This window comes from Bos indicus, chromosome 2 (assembly GCF_029378745.1).
Source record: "Bos indicus isolate NIAB-ARS_2022 breed Sahiwal x Tharparkar chromosome 2, NIAB-ARS_B.indTharparkar_mat_pri_1.0, whole genome shotgun sequence".
Taxonomy (NCBI): Eukaryota; Metazoa; Chordata; class Mammalia; order Artiodactyla; family Bovidae; genus Bos; species Bos indicus.
In genome coordinates this window covers 634,517-654,012 of record NC_091761.1, presented here as the reverse complement: position 1 = coordinate 654,012, position 19,496 = coordinate 634,517, and the positions used below count along the sequence as shown (strand labels likewise).

The 19,496-nt window shown below is 43.3% G+C and overlaps 2 protein-coding genes and 1 non-coding gene across 10 annotated transcripts in view; all 3 read left to right on the top strand.

Moving 5' to 3' along the window:
- HERC2 (HECT and RLD domain containing E3 ubiquitin protein ligase 2) overlaps window positions 1–3,622 on the top strand; it is a 234,998-nt gene extending 231,376 nt beyond the window's left edge. For 5 of the 6 annotated variants that reach the window (XM_070801388.1, XM_070801376.1, XM_019968612.2 and 2 more), the window contains 4 exons: window positions 568–758; window positions 1,643–1,748; window positions 2,014–2,226; window positions 2,898–3,622. In XM_070801388.1, coding sequence (XP_070657489.1) covers window positions 568–758; window positions 1,643–1,748; window positions 2,014–2,226; window positions 2,898–3,170 — 783 coding nt within the window. In that variant the 3' untranslated portion in view covers window positions 3,171–3,622. Of the gene's footprint in view, window positions 1–567; window positions 759–1,642; window positions 1,749–2,013; window positions 2,227–2,897 lie in introns of those variants that run through there. The other variant, XR_011570152.1, reaches the window with a different exon arrangement.
- A 13,413-nt stretch (window positions 3,623–17,035) lies between these two features.
- LOC139179379 (U6 spliceosomal RNA) lies at window positions 17,036–17,144 on the top strand. The gene has a single exon (XR_011563761.1). It is a non-coding gene; the product is annotated as a U6 spliceosomal RNA (small nuclear RNA).
- A 1,532-nt stretch (window positions 17,145–18,676) lies between these two features.
- OCA2 (OCA2 melanosomal transmembrane protein) overlaps window positions 18,677–19,496 on the top strand; it is a 284,022-nt gene continuing 283,202 nt past the window's right edge. For 2 of the 3 annotated variants that reach the window (XR_011570128.1, XR_011570130.1), the window contains exon 1: window positions 18,677–18,817. The gene's annotated coding sequence lies outside the window, so the exon portion shown is untranslated. The remainder of the gene's footprint in view (window positions 18,818–19,496) is intronic. The other variant, XM_070801365.1, reaches the window with a different exon arrangement.

The window sequence follows — 19,496 nt, the reverse complement described above, 5'->3', positions numbered from 1 at the left end:
ACTGTGTGTCCAGTGCAAAGCATGGTGGGGGTCACCTGCGGTCTGGTTAAGAGGCATAGCCTGCCCTGAGATCCCAACAGACTCATGATGATCAGTCTGCTGGCCATCGGGTAGCAGAGTGGCGGTGTGGACACAGGCCAACCTGTTTCTAGAACTTGATACCTGCTTTGTGGGCTTTGCCACTTGTACAGTCTCGTCAGATGAGAAAGCTTGCTGTCTTTCCTGTGGCACAGCTGAGCGCGTGGGCAGGCAGCTGGGGGGCAGTTTAGGCTCCTGGGACCTCTCCAGGGTGTGGTTCCCTCAGTGCAGGTGGGACTCACCTCTGACCAACACAGTCACTCTCAGCAAGTGATTTTAAGGACTTCCTTGTTGCAAACTCTTTCTTCAGCTCCATGGGTGAAAACATTTCCCTGCTGCTGCTGCTTTATTTCCTGGCACATGCCACAGCCTTGCCACAGGCTCCAGGCAGATCGAGACCCGGCATGACCATGTATGGGATGTGAACAGGGGCCTGGGGCAGAGGAACAACCCTGGCTCAGTAGATGAACTCCCTTCTTCCCTTGAAAGGTCGACAAAGATTTTATCCCTGGACTCATGTACATCCGTGATAATGAAGCGACCTCAGAGGAGTTTGAGGCCATGAGCCTGCCCTTCACAGTGCCTAGTGCCAGCGGCCAGGACATCCAGCTGAGCTCCAAGTACACACACATCACTCTGGACAACCGTGCAGAGTATGTCCGGCTCGCAATAAACTACAGGTGTGTGACAGTCTGCCTTCCAGAGTTTCAACTCAATAAATAGCAAAAATAGCAGAAAATGGTTTGCTTGGGTGGCAGCTTTTTTTCCATAAGTAAAATTTAATGGAGTTGGCTCCAGCAATTGCTGCCTGCAATCATCAAAGCTTCCTTTGTAGTCAGGGTCAGAGTACTTACTGTTCTCACCTGAGATTCCTGGCTCTGGCTAGAACACCAGGGTGAGAAGTGCCCTGTTGGGCTCTGCCAGCAGAGGTCCCGGGGCCTCTGTGTGCCGCCTTTCCTGGGGCAGAGCTGTGTTCGGACGGTCTCCACCCCTCACGGGGCCCTCGCACTACCGCTCAGTTGTGTTTGCTGCATTGCAGACCGGTGGCACCATCCATGACCTCTGCCCACTGTCCCCTCAGTGTGGTCTTTGGAAGCCTTGTCCTCCAGAATCATCCAACTGGGTGTTGGGATGAGGCCCAGTGTATCACGTGGGCTTTGCTTGCTGGACTCTGGCTGGGGGCAGTCCTTGCAGGTATCCTGTGTCGTCCACCTGTGTTCATTTCTGTCTCATGCCCTAACTCGCCAGTCACGAGGACCTTGGATACAGCATTGACTTTCAGAAAGTTCTTAGCTTGGCTGTTGTGGGACCTGACTCTGACTCTGCATGTCTAATTCTGGCTCCTTCCTGGGAAGGAGGGAAAGATGGAGAATTGTGTCTTGTAATGGGTATAGCTGTGGCTCATTTTTGAAGTAGAATTCTGTGGGCCAGTCTCGCTTCTCAGTCCGTGAGAAGCTTTGAGACTCTGTGTCTGCAAAGCGCACACCTTGCCCATCAGCATAATGAGACTTGGCATGAGTAGGTCATGATCTGCATGAAATGCAAAGTGGATGTTTTCTTTCAGACTCCACGAATTTGATGAGCAGGTAGCTGCCGTTCGTGAGGGGATGGCCCGAGTCGTGCCTGTCCCTCTTCTCTCTCTGTTCACCGGATACGAATTGGAGACGATGGTATGCCCACCCCTTCGCTGTGCTTCCCTGCAGTGCCCTTCTCGTGGTAATCCACTGAATCAGCACCACCAGTTAACCTCTCAGTTAAATCTCGCTCTTGGAGGTCTGAGATGTGCTCATGCCTTTTGAGTGAAGTAAGATGTGCTCAGGAAGCGAGTATTCGCTGCCTCCCACCCCTCCCCTCCAGCCGCTCTCACCTGACCCTCCCCACCCCAGCCCTGGTAGAAAGCTGTGGTATGCTGATGTGAAGTGTGTCCCTCCACAGGTGTGTGGCAGCCCAGACATCCCTCTGCATCTTTTAAAGTCTGTGGCAACGTACAAGGGGGTGGAGCCCTCTGCGCCCCTGATCCAGTGGTTCTGGGAGGTGATGGAGTCCTTCTCCAACACTGAGCGCTCCCTCTTCCTTCGCTTCGTGTGGGGCCGCACAAGGCTGCCCAGGACCATCGCTGACTTTCGGGGCAGAGACTTCGTCATCCAGGTGTGGCTCCTGCATGTCCTTTGGGATCAACTGAGAGTCATGCCCCTCACACAGAGCTCTGCCACAGATGAGAAAACAATTCTTTCCTGTTACATGGTTTTCCTACCCTCTGGAAACAAAATGAAAAACACTTAACTTCTCTGATATGAGAGCTCAGAATTTTATGACTACAGGTGTTGGGTACCACTACCTACTTCTAAAAAATGTATCTGGCCACCCCCAGAATATGCTGCTATTAAGTCAGCATATTCTAGATTCTGAGCACATACATCATGTAAAAAAGCATTTGTTTGAGTCTCTGGTTGAATTAGGCGAATTAATAAATAATGCTCCTTACTGAGAAAAATCAGAGTGCCCATTCGATTGAGGATAAGAGTTCTGCCTTGAGTTCTTACTGGTCAGAATCAGGCTCTGTTTACCTGCCAGCCCCTGGGGGTGAAATCACAGCAACCAATTGCTATTTTTTACTGAAAGTCCTAAGAATTAATGAGTTGTTCCTTTTTATTTCTGAAATTGACTAGATGATATTTTTTCTGATATTTTGTTATTCTTAGCCAAAAACATCATGCTGTATGTGAATGAGAGTCAACTCTAATGAACGTAATAAAAAAGATTGCAGTTTTACCTGTCCTGTACATGGTCTCTGATTATTTAACATTTTTCATTAACAGGTATTGGATAAATACAACCCACCTGACCATTTCCTTCCTGAATCCTACACATGCTTCTTCTTGTTGAAGTTGCCCAGGTATTCCTGTAAGCAGGTGCTGGAGGAGAAACTGAAATACGCCATCCACTTTTGCAAGTCGATAGACACAGATGATTACGCTCGCATAGCCCTCACAGGGGAGCCGGCTGCAGATGACAGCAGTGACGACTCGGAGAACGAGGATGTGGATTCATTTGCCTCAGATTCTACCCAGGATTATCTAACAGGACACTGAGCTGGATAAATGCCATCCACCACAAGACCCCACGAGACTGACTGAGACGGCAGAGTGCTACAGTTTAGAGTTCAGGGTGTGATATGTGCCAGGAGATGGGTTAGTCCCCTAGTGTGTGGGATATCAATTGGAGAGTTAGCCTTGCACTTGGAAACTGTTAAAAGGGTCTTCTAACCCACAGTGCTGCATTACATGTAGGACGTGTTTACTAAAGTGCGTAAAGGTTTTAACATGAATATTGAATTGCAGCATCCCCGAAAATGAATAAAAAGCCTTTTCCCTTGTGGGTGCAATAGATATTTTCCCCTTCCTTTTAAATGTTGTGCATTGCCTTGATTGTACATTGGAAATACTGTGTAACAATGAAATCCTATTATAAATATTTCAATTAATTTTACTCGAAATTTGTTATTAAAAGTTTTTTGAACATTAAATGATCAGTATTACTTGAACGCATCCAGAAGTTATTTAAACCAAACCAAACAAAAAGGCTGCCAGCTCCCCTCTCCTCCCCAGGTGCTCACGCCAGCATTTGCGGTGTGTGACTGGAGCCAAGTCCTCTCCATGAGCAGTGTCGTCACTTCTGTCATGGACAGCGCTATATATAATGTTTGTGTCATGTTTATGCCTAAATTTTAATTCTCTATAAATAAAACATTTGTCACAAAATTGCAAGCTGATCTTTCTATATGGTTAAAACTAGCACTGGTGGATATACTACCACCAAAGTATAGATTAGTGTTTGATGCAGCACAAGTTAAAATGATTCCAGTCTAATTAGACTTTTTTGGTTACAGAACCAAACTCATTACAGTGACGGGGGGAGTGGTCATCAGGAGCCGGGAGAGGTTTAGGGGAGTGGCTGGGGTTAGGAGCCTCTCCTGCCCTCCATGCCGTCCACCTGGACAACCGTGGCTCCCGTAGGCCTGGGGGCGAGGGAGTGTTTCTGGCCTAGTTGGCCATCGGGTAGGATTTGAGCTGCTTGTTTCAGGATCATGTGTCTAGTACGCTCTGCAGTGAGAAAGACTGAGATTGCAGTAGGAAGATTGGTCAACAGGCCTGATGCAGTGGAACTTAGGGTAAATGGTACCAGATGGAGGCCAGAGGTAAGTGTTTTATGTTGGGAGACTGCTCAGGGATCCAGTGTGTTACATTAAAAGATCCAAAGAGAAATTTCCTTCTGGGCAATTATTCTTGACCAAGATTGTTATAACATTTTTCAGCTTGTATTAAAGTTTCCATAAGCTGTGAGATTCGTTTTTTAATCACCATCCTTTTTGTTGTTTGTCAGTCAGTGGACACAGTAAGTATTTATTGAACTTCCCTACTGGTCCTGCAGTTAAGAATCTGCCTGCTAGTACAGGGGACATGGGTTCGATCCCTAGTCTAGGAGGGTTCCACACGCTGGGGGGCAGCTAAGCCTGTACGCCACTACTACTGAAGCTCACGTGCCCTAGACCCTGTGCTCTACAAAAGAGACACCACCAAAATAAGCCCGTGCACCATAACCAGAACGTAGCTGTCACTCACACAACTAGAGAAAAGCCGGACCAGCAACAAAACCCCAGGGCAGCCAAAAATAAAGGTGTTTTTTTTTTTTTTTTTTAAATAAATACTTATTTCTCTCTCTCTGCATCTGAGTGGGCTAGTTTTGGCTGCATGGTTCTGGACTGTGAATTGGTAGGGCTCTGCTTCACATGCCCTTCTGATGACTCAGGGTAGGAGAGCAAGTAAGAACAGGTATAGCCTGCACTCAGGCCTGAGTCCTTGTCAAGGTGTCCAGAAAGTCATCTTTTCCAACTACATATCTGCATGAGGCCAAATTATCTTCATATCCTTCAGTCAAGACATTATACGGGTATTTTTCCTGTTTTCCTCCAAGAGTTTTATAGTGTAAAACTCTTAAAACTATAAAATCCATTTTATTTTTATGTATGGTGTTAGGAGTTGCAGGAGACATGGGTTCCATCCCAGGGTTGAGAAGATCCCCTGGAGAAGGAAATGGCAACTCACTCTAGTATTCTTGCCTGAGAAATCCCACGGACAGAGGAGCCTGGCTGGCTATGATTTAGTGACTAAACAACCACTAAAAAACATGGTTTTAGGGAATGTTCTAATTTCATTCTTACACATGTAGCTGTCCAGATTTCCTAGCACCAATTAGTAGAAGAGGCTGTCTTTTCTCCAATATGTATTGTTGCCTCCTTTGTCAAAAATGAGGTGACCATAGGTGCATGAGTTTATTTTGGGGCCCTCTCTCCTGTTCAGTTGATCTGTATTTCTGTTTTTGTGCCTGTGCCATACTGTTTAGATGACCATAGTTTTGTAGTATAGTCTGAAGTCAGGGAGCCCTGATTCCTCAGCTCCATTTTTCTTTCTCAAGATTACTTGGGCTATTCAGAGTCTTTTGTATTTCCCTACAAATTGTAAAATTCTTTGTTCTGGTTCTTTGAAGGTAATTTCACAGGGGTTGCATCGAATCTGTTGATTGCTTTGGGTAGTATCTTAATTTTCATTATATTGATTCTTCCAGTCTAAGAACATGGTATAGTTTTCTATTTGCTTGTGTCCTCTTTGTTTCCCTTCATCAGTACTTTATAGTTTTCTGAGTACAGGTCTTTTGTCCCTTAGGTAGATGTATTCCTAGATATTCTATTCTTTTTGTTGCAGTGGTAAATGGGATTGTTAATTTCTTTTTCTGCTCTTTCATTGTTAAGTGTATAGGAATACAAGATATTTCTCTGCCTTAGTTTGTATCCTGCAACTTAACCAAATTTATTGATGACAGAAAGATCTTTTTTGACCCACCTCCTAAAGTAATGAAAATAAAAACAATAATAGTTGAGACCTAATTAAACTTAAAAGCATTTGCTCAGCAAAGGAAACCATAAACAAGATGAAAAGAACCTTCAGAATGTGAGAAAATAGTTGCAAACAAGCAACAAAGGATTAATTTCCAAAATATACAAACAGCTTATGGAGTTCAATATCAAACAAGCAATCCAATTGAAAAATGGGCAGAAGACCTAAACAGACATCTCTCCAAAGAAGATGGCCAACAAACACAGGAAAAGATGCTCAACATCACTGGTAAAGAATCTGCCTGCCAGTGCAGGGGACTCATTAGAGAAATGCCAAATCAAAACTACAGTGAGGTACCACCTCACACCAGCCAGAATAGCCATCATCAAGAAATCTACAAACAATACATGCTGGAGAGGGTGTGGAGAAAAGGTACCCTTCCTGCACTGTTGGTGGGAATGTAAACTGGTGCAACCACTGTGGAGAACAATATGGAGGTTTCTTAAAAAGCTAAATACACATGTATAATTTTGGCTGAAGTATATTGTATGGCAGAAACCAAACATTGTGAAACAGTTTTCCTCCAGTTAGTAAATTTTTAAAAATCAAAAAAATTAACTTTCCTTGCTGATCAATTTGCATCAGATATAATTTATAATCATAAATCTTAAATTTATATCTATATAATGTATTATAATCTTATGTAGCTTATGTTAAACATAGGCACAATGAGAGTATTAAAGCTAAACATAGAATTACCATATGACTTGTCATATACCCTGAGAAAACCATAACTCAAAAAGATACATGTACTCCAATATTCATTGAAGCACTATTTAAAATATCCAGGACATGGAAGCAGTCTACGTGTCCACAAATAGATGAGTGGATAAAGAAGTTGTGGTACATATATCCAATGGAATATTTGTTGTTTGGTCTTTTAAGTCATGTCTGACTCTCTTACGACCCCATGGACTGTAGCCAGCCAGGCTCCTCTGCCCATGGGATTTCCCAGGCAAGAATACTGGAGTGGGCTGCCATTTCCTTCTCTGGGGGACCTTCCCAACCCAGGAGTCAAACCAGTATCTCCACTGTAGGCATCAGGGAAGCCCACAATGGAATATTACTCAGCCATTGAAAGGAATGAAATTGAGTAAGTCAACAACCACTCAAGTGATGTGGATGAACCTAGAGCCTGTCATACAGAGTGAAGTAAGAAAAAACAAATATTGTATGTTAAATGTATATATATAGAATCTAGAAAAATGGCACTGGTGAACCTAATTGCAGACAGGAGTTGAGGTGCAGATGTAGAGAACAGACTTGTGGAAATGGGGGGAAAGCAAAGGTGGGAATGAATTGAGAGAGTCGCATTGACATATACGTGACCATGTGTGAAACAGACACCTAGTGGGAAGTTGCTGTATAGCATAGCACCGGGAGGTCAGCTTGGTGCTCTGTGATGGCCTCGAAGGGTGGGGTGGGGTTGGTGGTGGGAGGAGGCTCACGAGGGAGGGGATATATGTATACATATGGCTGATTCACAGTGTTGTACAGCAGAAACCAATACAATATTGTAAAAACTTTATTACAATAAAATTATTAAGATTGTCCCTTGATATCTGCAGAAAATTGGTTCCAGGTACCCTAAGGCTACTAAACTGGATGCTCAAGTCCCTTATGTAAAATAGTGCAACATTTGCATATAACATTTGTATATCCTCTCATACACTTTAATATACCTATAATATATACTTATAATACTTACAATACATATTTGTAATACCTAATGCAGTGTAAATACTATGTAAATTGTCAGCACACTCAAATTTTGCTTTTAGGAACTTTCTGGGATTATTTTTCCTGAATATTTTTGATCTGAGGTTGGTTGAATCTGCACTGGTGGAACCAATGATGGAGGGCTGACTGTTGCACTTTTGGGCTGCAGAGGCAAAAATGAGAATTTGGTTATCTTAAGCCAGAGTAAAGAGACTGATAAAAATATAAATGCGATTCACTGATTTTTTTGTTTTGGAAAATAATTTCTCAAAATAGTATTCATGTTAATAAAAATTGCCTTATTTTTAGTTTAAAATGGATAATTTAGAACAGTGTGGAGATTCCTTAAAAAACTGGAAATAGAACTGCCTTATGATCCAGCAATCCCACTGCTGGGCATACACACTGAGGAAACCAGAAGGGAAAGAGACACGTGTACCCCAATGTTCATCGCAGCACTGTTTATAATAGCCAGGACATGGAAGCAACCTAGATGCCCATCAGCAGATGAATGGATAAGAAAGCTGTGGTACATATACACAATGGAGTATTACTCAGCCATTAAAAAGAAAACATTTGAATCAGTTCTAATGAGGTGGATGCAACTGGAGCCTATTATACAGAGTGAAGTAAGCCAGAATGAAAAACACCAATACAGTATACTAATGCATATATATGGAATTTAGAAAGATGGTAACAATAACCCTGTGTACGAGACAGCAAAAGAGACAGTGATGTATAGAACAGTCTTATGGACTCTGTGGGAGAGGAAGAGGGTGGGAAGATTTGGGAGAATGGCATTGAAACATGTAAAATATCATGTATGAAATGAGATGCCAGTCCAGGTTCGATGCACGATACTGGATGCTTGGGGCTAGTGCACTGGGACGACCCAGAGGGATGGTATGGGGAGGGAGGAGGGAGGAGGGTTCAGGATGGGGAACACATGTATACCTGTGGTAGATTCATTTTGATATTTGGCAAAACTAATACAATTATGTAAAGTTTAAAAATTAAATAAAATTAAAAAAAAAACAATACAACTTCAGTGACATAAAAAAAATTTTTTTTTCACTTTTACATACTAACATTTTTGCTGTTTACCCTATCCTCACCTTGTGGGACTATTAAAAAAATTTTTTTTTCAGTTTTAATTTTCTAATATGGTAACTTGATAAATATAATTCAGATAAAAATCATTGAGGATCTTAAAAGCTTTAGGAGTGAAAAATGTCTTGAGACCCAAACTGCTGCTTCCTGGGGAGGACAGCTGCCCCCACACCAGCTCACTTCCAGTGTTATGGCCCTGTCCACAAGCTTTTGCACAAAGCATACTCACTATGAGCTCTTTTTCTTTCTTTCTTTTTTTAGTTTCAGAAGCCCTGAAGGATTATCTATTTCCTCTTCTGGTGGCACTGATGTGACCCCAAGTGCCAACTTTGCCTCCATGGTGCAAGTGCATGCCCAGTGGAAGCCAACAGCACCTGATCCCCTGCTCTCTTTTAGGTGGCTTGGATGGAAAGAGCCTTTGGAGGTATGATGATTTCTCCAAGCAGTGACAGCCAGCCCTAGTGTGGGACGCTGGAAACTGCAGTTGACATGCTGGCTCTAGAGTGGGGAGTGCTGGACACTGTGTCCTAGTCCTGGGACCAGGCCCCTTCTCTTTAATGATGGGCTGAGTGGTGCTGCTGGCATGCTGCAGGGGCGCCCTCCACCTAAGTGAGGGGTAGGCCCTCTCCAGTGTAGGGAGCTCAGCCAGGTGGGCCTCATCTCAGCCACTTTTCAAAGTTTTTTTCCCCTTATACACAAATGAGACTCTTCTGAGGAGGTCTGCACGATGAGTTTTCCTCTAGCTCATTACATTAAAAGAAAAAAAAAAAAGACTGTTAAAGCAGTCTCAGATTCATAGCAAAATGGAGCAGAAAGTATAGAGTGCCTGCAGATGCATAGCATCTGCAGATGCATAGCATTCCCACTATCAACCTCTGCAACAGAGTGGTACATTTGCTACAATTGATAAACCTACATCAACTCCTCACTGTCACTCAACATCCACAGTTCACATTAAGGCTTACTCCTGGTGGTGTTAGATTCTAACGGTTTGGACAAATATATAATGAAGTGTTTCATCACTTTAGTGTCACACAGAATAGTGTCACTGCCCTAAAAATCCTGTTGTTGTTCAGTCGCTAAGTCGTTTCCAGTTCTTTGCAACCCCATGGACTGCACCATGCCAAGCACCTCTGCCCTCGTCTATCTCCAAGAGTTTGCTCAAATTCATGTCCATTGAGACCATGATCTAACCATCTCATCCTCTGCCATCCCCTTCTCCTTTTACCTTCAGTCTTTCCTGGCATGAGGATCTTTCCCAATGAGTCAGCTCTTGTGACCCATGGACTGCAACACTCCAGGCTTCTCTGACCATCACTAAATATACTCTTACCATTCCATTCAGCAATTGTGTTTCCTGGCACTTATTCAAAAGTTCAAAGTACATTTACACAAACACCATGGGTTACACATGGTAATGTATATGTTTCAATGCTACTGTCAGTTCGTCCCACCCTCTCCCTGCTGCCATGGCCACAAGTCCCTTTTCTATGTCTGCATCTCTATTCCTGCCCTGCAAATAGGTTCACCAGTACCAGTTTTTCTATATTTCATATATATGTATTAATATACAGCAGTGTGTACATGTCAATCCATCTATCCCTCTCCTCTACTCCTCTCCCCCGCTAACTATAGGTTTGTTCTCTAAGTCTTTGAGTCTGATTCTATTTTGTAAATAAGTTTGTTTGTGTCATTTTTAAAGATTTTGCATATGTGATATCATATGATATTTGTCTTTCTCTGTCTGACTTAATTCACTCAGTGTGATGATCTCCAGATCCATCCATGTTACTGCAAATGGCATTGATTCTTTTTAATGACTGACTAATATGCCACTATTCCATTACATAATATTCCATTAAGGACATCCTGGAATGAGAAGTCAGGTGGGCTTTAAGAAGCATCACTACGAACAAAGCTAGTGGAGGTGATGGAATTCCAGTTGAGCTATTTCAAACCCTAAAAGATGATGCTGTGAAAGTGCTGCACTCAATATGTCAGCAAATTTGGAAAACTCAGCAGTGGCCACAAGACTGGAAGAGGTCAGTTTTCATTCCAATCCCAAAGAAAGGTAATGTCAAAGAATGCTCAAACTACCGCACAATTGCACTCATCTCACACACTAGTAAAGTAATGCTCAAAATTCTCCAAGCCAGGCTTCAGCAATACGTGAACCATGAAATTCCAGATGTTGAAGCTGGTTTTAGAAAAGGCAGAGGAACCAGAAATCAAACTGCCATCTGCTGGATCATGGAAAAAGCAAGAGAGTTCCAGAAAAACATCTATTTCTGCTTTATTGACTATACCAGAGACTTTGACTGTGTGGATCACAATAAACTGTGGAAAATTCTGAATGAGGTGGGAATACCAGACCACCTGACCTGCCTCTTGAGAAACCTGTATGCAGGTCAGGAAGCAACAGTTAGAACTGGACATGGAACAATAGACTGGTTCCAAATAGGAAAAGGAGTACGTCAAGGCTGTATATTGTCACCCTGCTTATTTAACTTATATGCAGAGTACATCATGAGAAATGCTGGGCTGGAGGAAGCACAAGCTGGAATCAAGATTGCTGGGAGAAATATCAATAACCTCAGATATGCAGATGACACCACCCTTATGGCAGAAAGTGAAGAAGAATTAAAGAGCATTTTGATGAAAGTGAAAGAGGAGATGAAAAAGTTGGCTTAAAGCTCAACATTCAGAAAACTATGATCATGGCATCTGGTCCCATCACTTCATGGCAGATAGATGGGGAAAAAGTGGAAACAGTGGCTGACTTAATTTTTGGGGGCTCCAAAATCACTGCAGATGGTGACTGCAGCCATGAAATTAAAAGATGCTTGCTCCTTGGAAGGAAAGTTATGACCAACCTAGACTGCATATTAAAAAGCAGAGACATCACTTTGCCAACAAAGGTCTGTCTAGTCAAAGCTATGGTTTTTCCAGTGGTCATGTATAGATGTGAAAGTTGGACTATAAAGAAATCTCAACGCTGAAGTATTGATGCTTTTGAACTGTGGTGTTGGAGAAGACTCTTGAGAGTCCCTTGGACTGCAAGGAGATCCAACCAGTCCATCCTAAAGGAGATCAGTCCTGGGTGTTCATTGGAAGGACTGATGTTGAAGCTGAAACTCCAATACTTTGGCCACCTGATGCGGAGAGGTGACTCATTTGAAAAGACCCTGATGCTGGGAAAGAGTGAAGGCGACATCCCAAGAAGGGGACAACAGAGGATGAGATGGTTAGATGGCATCACTGACACAATGGACATGGGTTTGGGTGGACTCTGGGAGTTGGTGATGGTCAGGGAGGCCTGGTGTGCTGTGATTCATGGGGTCGCAAAGAGTCGGACACGACTGAGTGACTGAACTGAATATTCCTTGTTTGTATGTATCTCCTTTATCTGTTCATCTGTCGATGGACATTTAGGTGCTTTTCATGTCTTCTCTATTGTAAAAAATGCTGCAGTGAACATCAGGGTGCATATATCCTTTCAAACCATGTTATTCTCCGGCTATATGCCCAGTAGTGGGATCGCAGGGTCACATGGTAGCTCTATTTTTAATTTCTTACAGAACCCCCATACTGTTGTCCATAGTGGCTGTATCAATCTACATTCCCACCAGCAGTGCAAGTGAGTTAACTTCTCTCCACACCCTCTCTAGCATTTATTGTTTGTGGATTTTCTTGATGATGGCCGTTCTGACTGGTGTGAGGTGATATCTTATTGTAGTTATAATTTGCATTTCTTGAATAATTAGCAATATTGAGCATCATTTCATGTAACTTTTGGCTATCTGTATGTCTTCCTTTGGAGAAATGTCTATTTAGGTCATCTACCCATGTTTTTGATTAAGTCAATTTTCTTTTTTATATTGAGCAAATAGCTCTATGAGCTGTTTGTATATTTTGGAGATTAATCCCTTGTTGGTCACATCATTTGCAAATATTTTCTTCCATTCTGTGGATTGAGATGTGCATTTTGTTTATGGGTTCCTTTAGTGAGCAAAAGATGTTAAGTTTAATTTGATCCCATTTATTTATTTTGCTTTCATTTCCATTACTCTAGGAGACAGATTGAAAAAGATATTGCTGTGATTTATGTCAAAGAGTGTTCTGCCTTTATTTTCCTCTAAGAGTTTTATAGTATCTGGTCTTACACTCAGGTCTTTAATCCATTTTGAGTTTATTTTTCTGTATGGTGTTAGGGAGTGTTCTAATTTCATTCATTTACATATATCTGTCCAGCTTTCTCAGTACCATTTATTGAAGATACTGTCTTTTCTCCACTGTAACCCTGCCTTATTTGTTGTAGATTAATTGATCATAGATATGTGTTTTTATTTCTGGTCTTTCTATCCTGTGCCATTAATCTATATTTCTGTTTTGATGACTGTAGCTTTGTAGTATAACCTGAAGTCAGGAGCCTGATTCCTCCAGCTCTATATTTCTCTCTCAAGATTGCTTAGTCTGTTTGGGGTCTTTTGTGATCTATACAAATTAAAAAATTTTTTGTTCTAGTTCTGTGAAAAATTCCATTGGTAAGTTGATAGCAATCTCATTGAATCTGCAGATTGCCTGTTGTAGTACAGTCATTGTCACACTATTGATTCTTGCAATCCAAGAACATGGTCTGTCTTTCCATCTGTTTGTGTTTTTTGTCAGTGGTTATTCAGTAGTTAGTTGTGATTTAGTAGATATGTTAGTAGATGTTGGTTTCTGTAAGAAGGGATGAATTCATGTCCTTCTACTCTGCCATTTTGTCTCCTCCCTACTAAATGCCTTTAAACTGCAGAATTTAGTACAGAATTCCTCCCATTGCTTGCATTAAGCCTTCATTGTTCAGTTAGGCTATCCTTGGCGAGAGAGCCATTTATGCAATTTAAAACTTGGCTATAATGGTTTTGACATTTCTTCCATCAAGAGCTGGGAGCTGTGTCCTTCCCCTGGACCTGGCCTCTGTGACTGCTCACTAAATGGAATATGGCAGAGGTGGCACCTGCCTATCTTGGGTCAGGCCTCATGGACCTCGCTTCCATTTCCTGACTCTTGGGTCCCAGCCACCATGCTGTGAGGCAGTCCAAGCATTAAGGAACAGGCCATGTGGCAATGGCAGTAGACCCACACCAGAGGTAAGTTAGTGCACCTCCAGATGCTTCCAGCCTCCAGACTCAAGTTACTTCCCACCTTTGTGTCACCCTGACTGTCTTGGTATATAGATGAGCTATCTCCATGGTGCCTTTTTGAATTCCATTCTGACCAAAAGAATCTGGGAGCATGATAGATGGTCACTATTTTTGTCACCAAACTTGGGGTGGTTTGTTACAGAAATAGATAAAGACGTGTCTGAGTTTGTGTTTGATTTGTCTACTTTCTGAGGTGGGCCAAGTGGTAGAAGGAAACTGCTCTGGCCATCTGCCCCAGTATCCCTTCCTTTCCCATACCTATAAATGATCAATATGCAGGTTTGGCTGATCTGACCATCTGTGGGCACCAGTGGGTGAGCAGAACACAGGGGCTTTGTGGTCAGAGCAGACAAAGGCCGGGGTCCACAGAAGCCTGAAGAGCCAGTGGTCTTCATAAAGGGTGGAGTTCATAAAGGGAAGCCACAGTCAGGTTTCCACTGAAGACGTGGCTGAAGGGCAGGGCAGGGGGTCACTCTGAGTTATACCTGTCAATTGAGGATCTGAGGTCAGGGGCGTCTTCACAGGATCACCCACAAATACATAAAATATGCATAAGCACACATTCACACAAACCCACCACTGTATATAATATAAGCAAAAGGATTTTATTGCAGAAATGCTGAAATTTGCATGTACATTCAAGTATGGTTGGCCCTTGATCAACATGGGAGCTCGGGATGCACAGCTGAAAATCCATGTGTAAATGGACCTACACAGTTCAAACTCATATTGTTCCAGGGTACACAGTACCATGTACTTCAAAATACACACTGTTGGCCTTTGTGTCAGATTCCAATGCTGCTCTTTGCTGAGAAAACTTAGAGACCTCCTATTTTGGAATTTCCTGAGCCATCCAAGAAAAGTGTGACTTTATGGTGATATCTTGGTAAAATCACCATGTATTTCCTGAACTGTCCCCAACCACTCTGGCTGAAGAAGTCCAGTCCCCTTTCACGGGAAAGCAGGGCCATATGAATTACACTACAGGTTTCTAGTGATGCTTCTGTATCCAATTCTTGTTCCCAGCTGCCAAGAAGGGAACCCCGATCTGGACCTGGTTTCAGCAACCAAGAGGGAGGGCTGGCAATAAACCAGGATCTGAGATAGCTCATGGTTTGGTCCAACGTGGTACATGGCCTTGGAGACTCCCCTGCTCTGAAGGGCCTTCACTACCATGTGGGTTTGCCAATTCCTTGCAAGGGTGAGATTTCTTCCATAATTTAGGCCATGCAAGTTCACCCCCTGGAGCAGGAATAGGAGTGATTTCACTACAAATGTTTAGCAGCTACTCAAGAGACAGAGACTAGACAGGCTTGGGGTCAGCACGTAGACGCTAGGGACATGGGCATGAGGCATGGAGAGCCATGTGGTAGCCACGATTGCCCTGCTGGTGCGTTGTGACCCTTCTCTGGTCACGTTGGCACTCACAGTCAGCCTCCCACTGTATGGAGGGCATTCAGTAAGGGCAGGGCAGCCTGGAACCTTCTGTCTGCCCCAGATGCCTACACATTCATGCTCTGGGGCCCCCTTACCACTTTCCCATGTATCAGAGTTCTCAAAGTGCTGGAGGAAGACTTGGCCAAGGTGGCCTCCACTCCACGTGAATAGGGTTGTTGCTGTGTCCACACTGGCTGCGAGTGGCAGTCTGAATACAGACAACTACTAATGTGGCACTCGGCCTTCTCTTGGGGACGTTGGGGTCTCTAGCTGGTGTGCCAGCACTGGAACTGCTCTGTGGCAGTGCCCACTGTGCTCTGGGAGGCCTGACGACCTTGCATCCCTGGTCCTTGCTCCTGGGCAGCCCCCACCACACCCTGCTTTGTACAGTTCAGTTCAGTTCAGTGACTCAGTCGTGTCTGACTCTTTGCAACCCCATGGACTGCAGCACGCCAGGCCTCCCTGTCCATCACCAACTCCCAGAGTTTACTCAAACTCATGTCCACTGAGTCGGTGATGCCATCCAACCACCTCATCCTCTGTCGTCCCCTTCTCCTCCTGCCCTCAATCTTTCCCAGAATCAGGGTCTTTTCAAAGGAGTCAGCTCTTTGCATCAGGTGGCCAAAGTATTGGAGTTTCAGCTTCAACCTCAGTCCTTCCAATGAACACCCAGGACTGATCTCCTTTAGGATGGACTGGTTGGATCTCCTTGCAGTCCAAGGGACTCTTCTTCAACACCACAGTTCAAAAGCATCGATTCTACAGCATACGTGTTATAAGTGTGTACCTTCGAACACCTAGAGGGCTTCATAGTTCTCTCAGAGAGGCTTGGAGAGGACACTCTCATAAGGATAACTTTTTGAGTTCTGCCTCTTACACTGTAGGTGAGCGAAGAGCTTTGGACTTCCTGCAGTGCCCAGTAGATTAAAGCCCCAGTGGGGCTTCCCAGTCCACAGCAAGCCTGTGTGTCTGTGTGTGTGTGCGCCTGTGTGTTTGTGCCTATACATATGTCTGTGTGTTGGGCTGCGTGTAGTTATTTATGTGTCTCTCTGTGTGCCTGTTTATATTTTTGGGTGTGCTTCTGCATCTCTGTGTGTGTAATGTCTGTGATATGTGTGTGTATGTTTGTGTCTCTGTGAATAGTTTACCTGTCTCGGTGTGTCCGTTTGTATTTCCTTATGTGTTTATGTGTCCATGTGTGTCCAAGTGTGCATCTGTATGTGGGTGTGTCTGTGTGTTGTTTGTGTGTGTGTATATGTTGTATGATACAGTGCTTTCCACAAGTGTAACCTTCACAGCCCTAGGCTGGAGGCGGGAAAGCATAAGGAAATAAGATGAATGCTGATCAGGTTTATCAGCTGTAGTAGAGAACTCTTCAAGAGCAGAACAGAAAAAAGTAGGCAGAATATTTACTAATTTCACATTTTCCCAATTCTTGTTCATAGGGAAAAAACTGTTACAAGTATCAGTACTTGGCTACTTTCTATCAAGCAGAGCTGCATGGGGCACAGTAAGTGCTGGCTGCACCTAGTGTTCAGAGAGGGCTCTGCCCCTGGCACTCATTGTGGCACATACCAAAATTGGAACCATGCAGAGAAGATTAGCATGGCCCCTGAGCAAGGATGACATGTAAATTCGTAAAGTGCTTTGTATTTTCAAAACTCTTAGAGGAAACCATAGGCAGAACACTCTTTCACATAAATTTCAGCAAGATCTTTTTTGACCCACATCCTAGAGTAATGAAAATAAAAACAAAAGAAACAAATGGGACCTAATTAAGCTTAAAACCGTTTGCACAGCAAAGGAAAAAGGCCACAAAGCAAAAAGACAACTGTCAGAATGGGAGAAATATTTGCAAACAAAGCAATTGACAAAGAATTAAATTGCAAAATATACAAAAAGTCCATGCAGCTCATCAGAAAAACAAACAACCCAGTCAAAAAATGAGTGGAAGACCTAAACAGACATTTCTCCAAAGAAGAAATACAGAAATACAAACATATAGATGGCCAACAAGTACATTAAAAAATGCTCAACTTCACTCATTAGAGAAATGCAAATCAAAACTACAATGAGGTATCACTTCATACCAGTCAGAATGGCCATGATTATATAAAATTTACAAAGAATAAATGCTGGGAGGGTTTGAAGAAATGGAACCCTCTTACACTGTTGGTGGAAATGTAAATCGGTATAGCCACAATGGAGAACGGTATGGAGTTTCCTTAAAAAACTAAAAATGGAACTCCCATATGACTCAGCAATCCCACTACTGGGCATATACCCAGAGAAAAGCATAATTCAAAAAGATACCTGTACCCCAATGTTCATCACAGCACTATTTACAATAGCCAGGACATGGAATGTCCATCAATAGAAGATGTGGTAGAAATATACTGTGAAATATTACTTGAGACTGTCATACAGAATGAAGTAAGCAGAAAGAGAAAAATCAAATATTGTATGGTAAAGATGATCTGCAAAGCAGAAATAGAGACAAAGATGTAGAGAACAAACATCTGGATACCAAGGGGGAAGTGAGTGGGTGGGTAGGATGAATTGGGAGCTTGGGGTTGAGAAATATATATATATATATATAATGTATAAAATAGATAACTAATGAGAACCTGCTGTACAGCACAGGGAAATCTACTCAGTGCTCTTTGGTGACCTAAATAGGAAGGAAATCCCCCAAAGATAGGATATATACATATATAGCTGATTCATTTTGCTGTACAGCAGAAACTAACAAAACATTGTAAAGCAGCTATACTCCAATTAAAAAAGAGAGTGAGCTCTGGTCTCTGACCAGGAGCATATTTTCTTCATTTCTTTTTTATTAAAAAAATTTTTTAATTTTTTTTTTAATTTATTTTTTTAATCTAAGGATAATTGCTTTACAGAATTGTGTTGGTTTCTGCCAAACATCAGCTTGAATCAGTCATAGGTATACATTATGTTCGCACCCTCTTGAACCTCCCTCTCACCTCCCACTCCATCCCACCCCTCCAGGTTTGTTACACAGCCTGGGTTTGAGTTCCCTGAGTTATACAGCAAATTCTCAATGGCTATCTATTTTACATATTGTCTTCATTTTTTGACTGTCTCTTGCAGCTGCTAGGGTAAGGCAGCAGGGGTGGGAGCAGCAATGGGGTGGAGTGGTTGGGGGCGGAGGGGATGCCCGTCGTGACGTCTGTGGGTGTGGCCAGGCCGGCAGGAGGACCGTGGAGCAGCTGGGAGCTCGCCTGCCTCCCGGGACTACCTCCATCGTCATTCAGCGCTCTCATCTTCAACTGTAAACTTGCTCCTGGAAGAAGATCAAGTCTTCAGGTTAGTTGGGAGAGAGGAGATGAGGAACTAACCTGTTCTAGGGAGCAGGCGGGGTTTTAATAAGCCTGTGCTGAATTGTTGCTTTTAGGAGCAAGGAAAATGCCTCTCAGGGGAAATGTGCAAAGTCTAAGACTGAATAGCTGGTGTGAGCACTCGGGCTTGACACCACAACAAGTTATTTTCTGGATATAATGGCTCATTGGGAGGCAAGTTCCCAAGACAAAGGGCGTCGTCCCCAGCCCGGGAGGGCCGTGGGCACACGGAGGAAGAGAATTTGGAACAGTTCAGGCAGCAAATGTTCTGCCTGAACTGAGGAATGACTTAATCCACGTGAACACTAGTCAGGCGTTTTTGTGGAATGGAATGCGCCAGGGTGAAAACATTAAATCCCTCAGAGCTGCTTCTCTGCACTCTGACCACACACAGTGGAGTAAATGAATTTAAGGTTGCCCACTCTTTCCAAAGAATGGATGTTAAGCACAGGCATCCCTGGGTGTGGATGTGCTTGGGTTTGACAGGGTAGGTATCTGGAGCTCCTACCACACTGGCCTGGCTAGCTGTGAAGCTACCCAAGGAAAATGTTTGAGCGCTGATTTAAGGAATGTGATAACTCTACAACCTGCAGTGATTTTGAGGAAGAGCCAACAGGAGGCTGTGAGCAGGGTGGGCGGCTTCTATA